This window comes from Copidosoma floridanum, unplaced genomic scaffold (assembly GCF_036245765.1).
Source record: "Copidosoma floridanum isolate Cflo_tuat_1 unplaced genomic scaffold, Cflo_Japanese_pri ptg000013l, whole genome shotgun sequence".
Classification (NCBI taxonomy): domain Eukaryota; kingdom Metazoa; phylum Arthropoda; class Insecta; order Hymenoptera; family Encyrtidae; genus Copidosoma; species Copidosoma floridanum.
In genome coordinates this window covers 33,127,964-33,140,151 of record NW_028321890.1, presented here as the reverse complement: position 1 = coordinate 33,140,151, position 12,188 = coordinate 33,127,964, and the positions used below count along the sequence as shown (strand labels likewise).

At 33.0% G+C, this 12,188-nt stretch overlaps 3 protein-coding genes across 5 annotated transcripts; all 3 read right to left on the bottom strand.

Annotated features, from left to right (window-relative positions):
• Window positions 1-2,330: 2,330 nt before the first annotated feature.
• Window positions 2,331-2,952, bottom strand: LOC149375028 (mitochondrial intermembrane space import and assembly protein 40-B). Its single transcript, XM_089591090.1, has one exon. The coding sequence runs from the start codon at window positions 2,950-2,952 to the stop codon at window positions 2,491-2,493; it is 462 nt and encodes a 153-aa protein (XP_089447216.1). The 3' UTR covers window positions 2,331-2,490.
• LOC106637605 (ribonuclease P protein subunit p14) lies at window positions 2,867-3,780 on the bottom strand. 2 transcript variants are annotated; one of them, XM_023389529.2, is made up of 3 exons: window positions 3,640-3,780; window positions 3,112-3,413; window positions 2,867-2,954 (listed from the first exon to the last, which is right to left on the bottom strand). In XM_023389529.2, exons 1-2 carry the CDS (start codon window positions 3,660-3,662, stop codon window positions 3,116-3,118), a joined length of 321 nt encoding a protein of 106 aa, XP_023245297.1. In that variant the 5' UTR covers window positions 3,663-3,780; the 3' UTR covers window positions 2,867-2,954; window positions 3,112-3,115. The 2 variants fall into 2 exon arrangements, with proteins under 2 accessions (XP_023245297.1, XP_089447217.1); XM_089591091.1 differs by lacking the exon at window positions 2,867-2,954 and having other exon boundaries at window positions 3,116-3,400; window positions 3,630-3,780.
• A 614-nt stretch (window positions 3,781-4,394) lies between these two features.
• On the bottom strand, window positions 4,395-11,428 carry Afti (aftiphilin). Of its 2 annotated transcripts, XM_089591414.1 has the most exons (8): window positions 11,026-11,428; window positions 10,243-10,943; window positions 8,384-10,173; window positions 7,992-8,204; window positions 7,672-7,818; window positions 7,531-7,591; window positions 7,167-7,295; window positions 4,395-6,851 (listed from the first exon to the last, which is right to left on the bottom strand). In XM_089591414.1, exons 2-8 carry the CDS (start codon window positions 10,343-10,345, stop codon window positions 6,310-6,312), a joined length of 2,985 nt encoding a protein of 994 aa, XP_089447540.1. In that variant the 5' UTR covers window positions 10,346-10,943; window positions 11,026-11,428; the 3' UTR covers window positions 4,395-6,309. The 2 variants fall into 2 exon arrangements, with proteins under 2 accessions (XP_089447540.1, XP_014205827.2); XM_014350341.2 differs by lacking the exon at window positions 7,167-7,295 and having other exon boundaries at window positions 10,243-11,428.
• Window positions 11,429-12,188: the final 760 nt, after the last annotated feature.

Here is a 12,188-nt window from a genome sequence, read left to right as displayed (position 1 = left end):
ATCACTTTGTGTGCCATTGCAAGCAAGCAACAAAATAGAAAGAAAGAGAGAGAAAGAGCAAGTTAGAACTTGCCCATGGGACGACTACACTTCTCTCTCTCCCATGCAAATACGTTTGTTTGTTGTTGCTATCGAGTGTCGATACTGTCGATTCGTTCACTAAGCAGTCTAAGCACTGCAGTGCATGTACCTACTTAAATGACACACATATCAATGGTGTGATCGGTTGATCACTGATGTTTGCCTGGACTAGTGAACTGCAGCATAAGTACCTACATAAAAAAGAAAATTGTCCCTTTTCTCTTTTTGTTTCGATCAGTCTCGTGCGACAAAAGAAAGAAGCATACATAATATACTAGGGGTAAATGACCCAATTACTGCGCACTCGACGGTAACTGAAAATAAGAAAAACAGACTGAAAAATTTGGGTGCTTGGATATTGTAACACGTACGGACATTAATAACGTTCAATCCAGAATCATACTTTACATTATGACATTTATAATTGTTTAACTGAGTGACTCTAAACGAATCTAACCTACAAAACTTTGTAGTCGTGCGTAGTGATTGGTGCGCAGCAATTGGGTCTCTATGGCTTCAGCATGAAAACCTTATGGGAAATACCCGCGCAGTAATTGGGGGCGCAGCGACTGGTGCTAATTTTATAACCGTGCGCAGTAATACCAGCAAGTGATATCAGCACTAAAACAATTATTTTAAAAAAAAAAAAAGTTACTTAACAGAAAAATGTTTGTCGTTTTAATCGCACAAGATGCTGCAGATAAAGATTAAGTAAAACTGGTTCAATTTACATCGAAAAACATTGAGAAATGAGAAATTTACTACAATCAAAAATTTCAGTGCGCAGTAATTGGGTCATTTACCCCATGTATAATTTTATCCGTAATCGCAGGTAATTCTGCTAATTTTGCCATATATTCCCGCCTGCAGCAATGAATCCGTGATCACTATATTGACTTACAATAGGTCTGTGCCTCCGTGGATGAGTCCACAGCAGACTAGCAGAGTCTCTGTCATGTCTCTGTCAGACTGAGTGACAGCACTGACAGCTGAATTGCTGGAATAGCTGATTTGCATTGACCGTCACACTCGCAATAATAATATTATATACCGCGTTCGAGTCGGCTGGCAGGAAGTGCAGGTGATATTTTTCCCCTTTATTTCATTTGATGACTAACATCGAGAGAACTAGATTGAACCTGGAACTAGATTATTCGGAGTAACACGTTGAACATCGTGTGTAATACATCTTTTTTTTTTTTTTTTTTTTTTTTCTTGATTTCAATAACGATCGGGCGCGTTTATCTTATCACCAAATAAACGACACGCGTTAATCGCATTAAAATTGGACAAATTACAGGAAACCCTAGTCCAACGTAAACTAGTCATATTTGTTAAATTTTCAAATATTGTTAATACCTCACATTTTTTTGGTTTCCTATGAAATGTAACAATTCACTTCATTTATACTCAATGCATTGATACCTTTTTTTTTAACAATAGCAAAACCTTTTGAGTTTTAATTATATGACTTATACCAGATGAATCAATATTATCAAATCGTCTCATCAAATGAAAAAAATTGTCCGAGAATACTTGGTAAAGCAAAACCTCTTCAAAAATACCTCGAAAATCAGACAGTTACTTGTGGGTAGTGGTCACTTTTGTTGCTAATAATCCAATTTTTCCTTGTTTTTGTATTTAAAATTATCCAGGAATGCATTTAAATTCATCTTTGTTGCAACATAAAAGTAAATATATTTTCCAGTTATCTACCCAGTCATTTTTTCTATATGCTTGAAATATGAGTATCGCCCGGTTTACTCGATTTCCGCAAATCGATCGCGAGTGACCCGCAACGATAAACCGCAGTAAAAAAAAATATTTCATGTAAAACGCACCGCATAAAAGCTTCCAGGTGATGTTTAAAAAACAACTTTATGCTCTTTGACCGATTTTAACACAATGATTAAATAAACTAATAATCCGATTTTAATTAACACTGGAATTTTAAATTCTTTGAAGTCTTACGATTCGAGAAATTTTTCACGCATAAGTAAATAAATAATTTTTACTCGTGAAACAAATTTCCCTCCATAACTGCGGATATACTTAACTTCATTAATTGCAAGCCTCATAGGCATTGCTTTATAGCTCAAAAATACACAATGGGTTATTGGTATAGAAAGTTTCATCAATATCTACTTGTTAATTCTTCTCTCAGAAAATAAAACCTTAATTTTACATACAACAGATAAAAATCCTTTTATTGCAAAATGTATTTTTACAAATAAGAAATTATTGCTACATTTATCTATTTGTAAATTTTTTTTTTGAGTGTCTACTTGATGATTGTGTGATCAACATTGTACATAAGATGCATCACAAAAATGATAAAAAATTTACAATAGAAAATATTAACAACAGGACATTATCACTGTAGAACCTTAACTTATTGACAAATAGAACTCACGATGCTTTAACAACCTCTTTTTCATTACTTGAGACAGTTTGACTGGCTGGGTTACTATTGACTTTTTTATTCGACATTTCCTTTAGACTCTCATTTTTGGCCAACTCTTCTTCTTCTTCTTCTTCCTTTTCAATTTCTTCTATTTCTGGATCTTTGTTGTAAATTGATGGATATTTCACCATACAACTTTGCATTGTTTTGAATGCTTCAAAACACTCTGACCCCTTTGGCTCCGAAGTAGAAGAGTGGAAGCAAGAAAATGCTTCTCTAAATTCAACACCACAGGGGCCAGTAGCCATTCCTCCAAGACATGGACAGTTCCAGTTGATTTCTCCATTAGGTAGAAGTAGACCTGGGCTTGGTTCTGGTTCTGGTAACTTCACCTTACTAGGTGTTGCATGATCTTCTCGTGTGGCAAAGATGATTGTATTTTTTCCTTCTTTTCTGATTATAGACATGGCTGTCCTAAATAAAAATGCTTTTAGTCAGTTCCAGGTTTCAATAAAAGCATCATTTTAAAATGTGTTTTAGTATTTAGTTTACAAGTATAAAATAATTACTAGTTGCAATAATATGACCCAATATAATTCTAAACATAGTATTATTAATAAACTTACCAGTTCAATGGTCAAATGTCCTACTATCTGCAGTAAAAGACAATAAGTTTGGAGATACTCTGTGCACGTTATAACTGCAAGGGTCTCCTTCAAAAGAATTGGCTACTGTCAGAGCAGCTCTCAGTCTTACGTAGCTGTCAGAACTACAACGTAACACAAATCTCTTCTCTGTAGGATTGTACTTGAGTATATCAACCCTACTTGCAGCACCTTCAGTCCCTAAAAATTGCTTGACAGCTATTGACAACTGCGTTTTGAGGGTCGTGGCAGTTATTGGAGTGTCAGGCTCCTGGGTCAATCTTCTGCAATGACAAAAAAATTCATGGAAATGTTAAGTTTCAACGTTAATCCACTCGTCCAGTGATTTCGTAATGTCGCTGTACGTCTATTACAGACACGCTTTTCACTTTTTTTTCAGAACTGTAGAAAGACAGAGATACTAGATCAAAACTTTTAGGTTAAGAAATTGATGTGAGGCACATGAAATGTTCCATAAATTAATAAATAAAAAGTGTTACCGGTACTAACAAGGAAACGTCTAAATAATGCATAGCACAGGTAAAAGACAATTCACACCTCGGCCAGCATCATTTGTCCTTTACCATTTAAACTTGAGATATTTGAGATTTTTTTCGCATTTGACACATTCACAAATTTCACGATTTTCTGGTCGTCTCTTTCTCTCTCTTGATGGGAGGAAGAGGGGGGGCAAAAAATTCCTAAGAGAACATTTGAATTTCGAGAGATTATATGAATAATATCATTGTACTTATAAGATTTATGTTTATACAATATTTTATATAAAATTTGTCAAATAATTGGTTGAACAACACGAAAAAAGCGCGCTGTCACAGTTGCATTCTATATATCAGATCACATTAAATTTAAGGGGATATAACATAATTGTGGATAAATAAATGATAAAATTTTTGTATAAAAATGATGTATCTAAAACAAACTATCGAATATCAATTCGTGTGACCATTATGATTTTGATCCTTTTCTTGACTCGTGACGAATACTTAACTTTTTTCAGTTAATTGATATTTGTATCGACATTATATACCAAAGAATTTCTCTTTAACAGATAATCTATATTTATATTCATATTACTATATTTAGTATCACAACTTTATGAAGACGTCGACTTTAGCACTATTTTAGGTCATAAGTAATGTTTGACCATTTCTTTCCTCTTGGTATTTTTTGAAAAATGAATAGAAAAGAAACAGAGATTTTAAAATATTTAAATACTTTTTCTATATTTATAATATCCACAATATTTTACATAATATATGTATATACATATTACAATGTCATCATTTATAAATAACAAACTTAACATATTCAGCAGTTATTAATAATTGCAAATGTAGTTGACTCATTTAAGTACTTTTATATACTTCTTAATATCGGACCCTTTAAAAGGTTACACACATACTGATAAGTGACTCATTGAAAATTTTAAACTCACTTTTCAAGTCAGCTGACTCACTACATATTATATTCATGCTGTACAATGGAATAAAAAATTTAAAATACATAATATTAATAAAATGAGGTACTGTAGTACATACATGCACGAATTGAAAAATGGCTCAGTTTGTTGATACTATGGAATATTAAGAATATTATGGTGTACAAGTGATTAACTATTTTGTAAAGCTATTTGACATAATGAAATTTTCTTCATATACACAATTATTCTTCAATAAGTCACTGAACATATTTATTATAATTAATTTAACGTGGTAAACTCCAAATTTACATGAAACCGCACATTATTTAATTAACAGTACATACACTCTCATTTAAGCAACTATATGGTACATCACGGTAATCAATACGATGCAATCAATAATATCTGCATTAATTACAATAAACATAATTCAATTAAAATTCAATTTTTTTTCGTGTTTTTAAAATTAGATAAATATATAAGAGAAGCATAAAAATTGGTGCTTAAAACTTAATAAAATATACACAATGAACTACCCAAAGAAAGACCCGTAAAGTTATCAGTAAGATACTTTTTCTTTATCACCAGCAAATGATCAACAATAACTATAATATTCATATAACTTTTTTTGTTACATAAACAATACTTTTACAACATACTTAGTGTTATACAAAACTTTTGTAGACTAGAGCATGGACCAAAATTAAAATCATGAAAAGATACAATTTTGAATTTCCCTGTACTGCTAATCGTAAGTATTGATATAATTATCCATAAATAAGACCTTAAAAGACTGGAGAAATAGTTATTTAGAATCCTATTGACTTTCATTCATCACATAACAGGGAAATAAGTTCCACAAAATGTGATAAATTTTTCTGTAATCGTCCACTTTGTAGTCTATTAATGCTATCTACAGGTAAATTATGAGTATAACGTACAAAAATCTTTTTTACATCTAAAATTGACAAAAATTAACCTATGCACAATAACATTTTTTTTTATTATGCTTGAAAATTTTAAGTCTTAGAAATTGAAAAAATTTTTGTCAATTGCATAGTAAGAATCACAAACGTTCACTCAGCTCTTTGTAGTGGAATGTCAAATATATTTCTACGTGAAAACTCAAAAGTTAATGATTTTAAAATATTTTTAGTGTGACATTTCAAGTTTACTTTTTAAGTTGGAAGAGCAGTACACCTAATAGTCTGAATACAAATTTTTAAGTTGGCAGATTTATATTTTTTTGATTGTATAGATTTTTAAGGGCAATTAACAAACGTTAATAGTTAATAGTAACTTTTTTACAACAAAAAGTATGGGTTAAAAATGTATATTTCTCAATAAATATGAATAAAAAATAAACAATGATAGTTATCAGAATTAAGTATTATTTTATTGACGAAATATTGGTGTAGTACGTAAATTCAAAATAAGCTAATTTTAACTGTACAACAATAATTAACTATAATTGATTGCAAAAAAAAAAAAAGTTGATAATTTTGCACAATTTTTTTAAAGTATAATGCATCTTTTAATGTGTTCTTAATGTTAATAAAACTTATATTTCAATCCGAAAAAAACAGTTTTTTTATCATTAACAAAAATAGCTCTATCACTCCTACAAAGTAAGTGTATATCTAATCAAAAGGGTTGAATGGTCAACCTGTAAAAAAAAAAGCCCTTATTTGAAATTAACTATTCTTACCCTTTTAAACGTGTATTCAGACCATTGTTACTCAGCCAGGCATTTTTTTATTTATCATAGCACCTAAATCCGGAACAAATTGCTTGTGCTCAGGATTATACAGCAGCGTTCTTGCACTTAGGAATGATAAATCTGGCAGTTGCTTCAAAACTTTTATTGTTTCTGGCCTTACAGTCATTGGTCTGCCATATCTATCCAGCACAACGTTCTCTGGATTTTGCACGTACTCCTGCTTGTTTAACGAAGACTTTTGTTGTAATTCGTGACGCTGGGGATCAGTTCTACCATCACACTCAACTCTTTTGGATTCTGACTTGCTACTTGTGCTACTACTGCTAGCTAGGAACGATTTATTATTATTCTGAGCGATTTTTGAAGTCTTTTGCGTTTCATTCTTTGTTCTTTGTTCTACTTCAGATTTTTTCCAGTCTATAGCGCTTGGTCCAGGTAATGGTTCAATGATTCGAGATGTTGGATGTTGTTTTTGAGGCTTAGGTGGACTGTTACTACTTTGCCGGTTGCTCGCTGGTTGTAATGGCTTTGAGTTTTGAGAGGAACTAGTTTCAGTAAAATCTATAAAGAAAAAATAAACCGATTTTTTTTTATATATCTCAACTACATATTGGCTCAATACTGAAAACTAATTAAAGCTGACATGTTTTTTCAATTATTTACAAAAATTCTGCAATTAAAATAAATAATATGTTAAAAACTATTAACTGAAATTAAAAATTTTTTAACTAATGGCCCATTGCCAAAAAAATATAACCAATCACCTACTACTTGTATCAGTAAAAATCGTTAGTAATCTTGTAAAAGCAGACGTATTTAAAACTACAATTGTCGCACTATTATTGTTATATAAAAAAACTAGCTTGTATTACTTACAATTGTATTTGGAGCTCCTGGCAGAAGCAGCATGATGATAGGATTCGGAACGAGCGGAACAATGGGATGTTAGTAAAGGATCAAATGGGTATAATAAGTCCAGTGGTAGAAGTGCAGATAATCCGCCACCTGTATTTTTAATTACGTTTTTTTTAAAAACGACCCAAAGCCAACACCATTGACAAACAAACAAACAAACACCAATAAAACATATAGGAGCAAGTATACTAGAAAGGCTTACATAAAAGAAAAATCAAGCAGTAATCAAACTAATTAATTGAAGAAATGATGCATAATTATAATTTTTTTGGAACCACTAGGACTATATGTATAGACAAACTTCTTTTTTGTGAAATGTACTTACTTTCATCTAAAGGATTCACTAGCCCTGAACTGTTCCAATCGAATTGTGCAGCAGGCACATCCTACATCACAATAAGTTCATTAAAACATGCTTGGTAAAGTGGTACTTATTTAATTAAATTTTGTTTAACAATTTACATACTTCTGTGATTGTAGAATTCTGCGTTTTGTTAAAATTTGATGAGGATGTTTGCGGCGTATCTAAAGAAGCTTTAACTGGCTCTAATGGTGAAAAACCTAAATTAGCTGCAAATCTTGGAATGTTTGGATTCCATCTTGGTCCAAATAACTAGAAAATAGGAAACTTCAATTATGATTACAATATAAATAAATAAAGTTATTCTTACAGTAAACATATTAAGGTGAGTGAATTTTATTTATAATCAACTACTAATTTTCATCAATGTTGAGTACTTTAAAGTGTGCAAGTCAAGTACTAGAATTTTCGGAGTCTATACTTACTATATTACGTGAGTCAATGCCCAAAGCGTTCAAAAGTGCATTATTGCTACTACTATTTGACCATTGATAACTTAGTGCATTAGTTTCCTCAACGCTTTTTAAATTTTTCCATGTTTTATCGTTCCTAACTATCAATGGTTGCAAATCGACTTCTGGACTTTCGATGCATGATGGAAACATGTTTGTAACTATATCTTCAATTTTATTTGCGGCCTGCAAATTAGTTAAGGCTATTTAAATATATTTTTTAAAGTACCTCATGAGTTTTTTATGATAACTATCACGACTTAGTGAGAACGGTAAACCAGAATTTACTAAAGACTAGACATAGAGTAAATATTCAAACAAAAAATTCAACTTGTGTTAAAAAAAAAATTGATACTCAAACTTACGTTTTTATTTTCTATTCGGCATATAGATTCTTTTAAACTAATAGCTGGTTGGTCGAGTACAGGTACAGACGATTCAAAGTCGGCAAAATCACCGAATTCATTGACCGCCTCATCATCAAAATTTCTGCAAGTTTTCAGCTCTTCAACGTCTAATTGTTCAAGTTCTACATTTTTGTTAACGGGTTCAACGGGTACGCTTGCAAAATCAGCAAAATCAGCAAAATCGTCGTCAATATCGTTGTATGACGACGACTGAACGCTTTCAGACATTTCTTCTTTTTTTGACTTGCCTTCTGACAGGGTGTTTTCGACTTTGCCGTTTGACGTCTTCTCATTGACGCAAAGTACTTTTTCGTAAGGAGGCAGTGACGACTGAAAATCGACGTCGTAATCATCGTTGACGGAATGTACTAATTTGTCATCGTTTTGTTTTGGTGTTGAACTGACGTCGTCTGCACTGGTAATGCCATTTTGAAAGATCGCCCCTTGATAAACATTTTTTTGAAAGTCGGAAAAATCACAGTCGATTTCTTTACTAAGGATAAAACTATTTTCTTGTACATCGTTTTCAAAAATACCAATTTCATTGCTAAACGAGTATTCCGTTTTGTTGGCATTTGGAGAATTTGGGCTACCTTCTTGAACAATATCAGCAGTCTTTAGATCAATGAAATTGTCTTTTGATTGTTGTAAACTATCTAAATTTTCATCTAACATGTATTCTCTATCTGAATTATCAAAGCCATTATTATTCACAAACTTACAAACAAGATTGGATTCTTTTTCTGTTACATCATCAACACTCAAGCTAAAATTATCAAAATTGTTTATTTTTTTACTTTCAGAAATTCCATCATCATCACCATAGTTAATGTCATTAATGACTGTGTCTCTTAATAATGTACCAAACTGATAATTTGTAAAAATTCCACTTTCATTGTTATTTATTTTTGTTTCTTTAATTGGAAACTCTAAGATTTCAGATTTTTTTTCTTGATAATTATGAAGAATGTGACGTTGAATAGAAGAATCAGCATCCATTGTTTCTTCTTTGTCACCAACAAATAATGAATTATCATTATTTTTATTACTTTCGTCAATAGGAGATAAATCTTTAGTGAATACATCGTTTTGTACTTTTAATTCTCGAGGAATTTTTTCCAAATCAAGTGTCAAGTCAACATCTGTTCTAGTTCTAGCAGAACTATCCTTGTAATACTCGTAATCATAAAAATCATCCTCTAAAGTCTGCTGTATATCTGAAATGCTTTTTGGATCATCCAATATCAAACTAAGTGGTTCAGGATCGTCGTTGATCTCCAGGTTGCTCAGTGAATCCTCCAGCTCACTTCCTGTTTTTCCACTATCATCTAAACTACTATTATTACTACTAACTACATCGTTATTGTTGGTACTTTTCTCCTCAAAGCCATCTTGCAGATTGCTAAAACTATCACTATTGCTTTTCACATTTTTCACGTTTTCACTGTCAGGCAAATCTATATCACTATTGCGAGATAAACTGTCACGATCAAAGCCACTGCTCTTAATGCTACCACTGTCTGTCCTATCATCTAGATTAATATGGCTCACTATGTCATTGAGCTTTTCAACAGTCAAAATACCGTCAACCATTGTTTTTCTGATAACATCTTTAGTTTTGACTAATGTCACCTGTACTGGAGAAGAGCTAGATACTCCATTAACATTTGGTGTACCACACTCTGATGGTGTTGGTGTCAGCATTGGGGTAGCCAGCTTTCGTGGGGAATCCGATGCCACTGACAGGCCTAGAAAAATCAACACAATTTTGAATAAAGACACACAAATGTAACTATAACATTTAAATTGTTTCTCACCATCAATACCAGCAGCTGTAAAGTCTCCAAACTCATCATCATCAGACTCTCCAAAATTGTCCAGTGGTGGTGGCGTCGAGCTAACCAGTGGTGGAATGGCCATTGTAATCAGCTTAAAAAAAATGTAACCATGCAGATCTAATTAAAAGCACCATCTACCCTCTTTTTCCTCTTTAACTTGATTTAAAGACTCAACCGTATTGCGAACCCGATTATCATGCTCAGTTCAACATGTCGTATATACCAGAAATGTCGAAAAGCGACAATGAAAATACTTGCACGTTAAACTGATGATAAAAAAACACTACACAGACTAACTGACACAGCAGCTACAGCAAATAAGTAGCAAGCTCCTATTACTATTCAGGTATTTTCACCTCTCACAACGAGCAATACAAGGACACAGGTGTGTTGTATCGGTGTTGCTCACACGCGCGCTCGCCACCCTCTCTTTTTTTTTTTCCTTACAATAGAACGTCACTCTTTTCTAATCTATCACGGACACTATACTATCAGCACACGAATCACCACAGTATCAGCACACGAATACTATAGCTTCTCTGGTTATACTGTAAATACATAATAATTTCAATAACAATGCCTTATCTCGTTAGATATAGGGTACGTGGATGACAATTAGAACGTCGCCCAGAGACACCCACTCTTATTTCCTCTTCTCCTCACCTATATTCGCTTCGTACCTGTAAAGATAACGACGACGACACATGAGGCCTGCTGAATTCTCAAAGATTATATACTCTTATAGAAAAGTACTTAGTTTACTTGTTATTTGTAAGTAGTAGTTTTTCATTTTAAGGTAGTTGACGTTTTTTCTCACGCAATTCACGCAAGTATAACTTATACTGTATAAGGCAAGGCCTGTCGAGGTCTTAGCAGCAGTCTTAGCACTTTTAGTAGACATGAGTAGTATACTTAGCTATCTCTCATCTTTGCTTTTAGCTCTGCTAGTCTGCTGTCAGTGAATGTGTAGGTAATACACATGCAACACAACGCACAGCTCACTAGGCCAATAATCCTTCTCACACGGAATTCACGGAAATACCTCAAGTCCTCATTCCTCAACCTCGTTTTTCATTACAATACCTGCTATCAATTGCACGTATACTTACGACACTCCGTCTGAATGTCTGAAGATCTAATCTGACTCTGATCTAATCCCGAATATCCCGATCCTGACCCGATCGGAAAAAGATTCCGTACGCCGGAAGGTAGTATACGGCCCGCTTATATTTACCGGAAAGAATCTTCACGGGCCGTATGGGCTATGCGTATGGGTCGTGTTACCAGGTCCCTTTCCGGTCAGTATGTGTGAAACTTATAGTCTAACGACTATATAGTGCCCATGAACTGACCGTACATGGCCCTTAATCATGATTTGATACGTAGGTAGAGGTTAGATTGCTCCGAAAAAGTATAAACACGTCGCGTTGTGTGTATGTTGCTAATGTTTATTGATGTATTGGGATTCCAAAAGGTCACGTGACTCTCGCGGTATACATAGTCACTTGGGGGAAAAATAACACAGGCCGTATGAGGTGCAATTCTATTTTTACTTTTTTTACACGTTCAACGATTTTAATACGATAAAAGCCTTTCAATAACATGTTTTTGAGGAGATGACAATATAACCTTAGCTATTCTTTCCCAACTCAGTTAGTCTTTTGTAGCTTAAAACTTTCCTTTGAAAATGCGTAAACGCGTAGTTGTACATGTAGAAAAAAAAAAATGAGCAAAATGAATTTTTACATAATAATTACATTTTTTTATATGATAAATCTATTCTTTTTTTAAATTAGTATACTTATTTCCATTAAGTCATCCCTTACTACATTATTTTCCTACTTTGAGCGCTTTTGAGGGTCTGATGTGCTAATTTGTTGTAACTAATCTTTTGACTAGCATATTTTTTCATGCTTCCGGGCCAT

Excerpts from the sequence above, each read along its gene's own strand:
- Afti (XM_089591414.1), bottom strand. The coding sequence starts at position 10,345 with ATGGCCATTCCACCACTGGTTAGCTCGACGCCACCACCACTGGACAAT. Across the intron at positions 8,205-8,383 it reads GCCGAATAGAAAATAAAAAC|GCCGCAAATAAAATTGAAGA; the intron begins GTAAGTTTGAGT and ends ACTAATTTGCAG. Across the intron at positions 7,592-7,671 it reads AGAATTCTACAATCACAGAA|GATGTGCCTGCTGCACAATT; the intron begins GTATGTAAATTG and ends ATTGTGATGTAG.
- LOC106637605 (XM_023389529.2), bottom strand. The coding sequence starts at position 3,662 with ATGCATTATTTAGACGTTTCCTT. Across the intron at positions 3,414-3,639 it reads CATTATTTAGACGTTTCCTT|AAGATTGACCCAGGAGCCTG; the intron begins GTTAGTACCGGT and ends TTGTCATTGCAG.
- LOC149375028 (XM_089591090.1), bottom strand. The coding sequence starts at position 2,952 with ATGTCTATAATCAGAAAAGAAGGAAAAAATACAATCATCTTTGCCACA.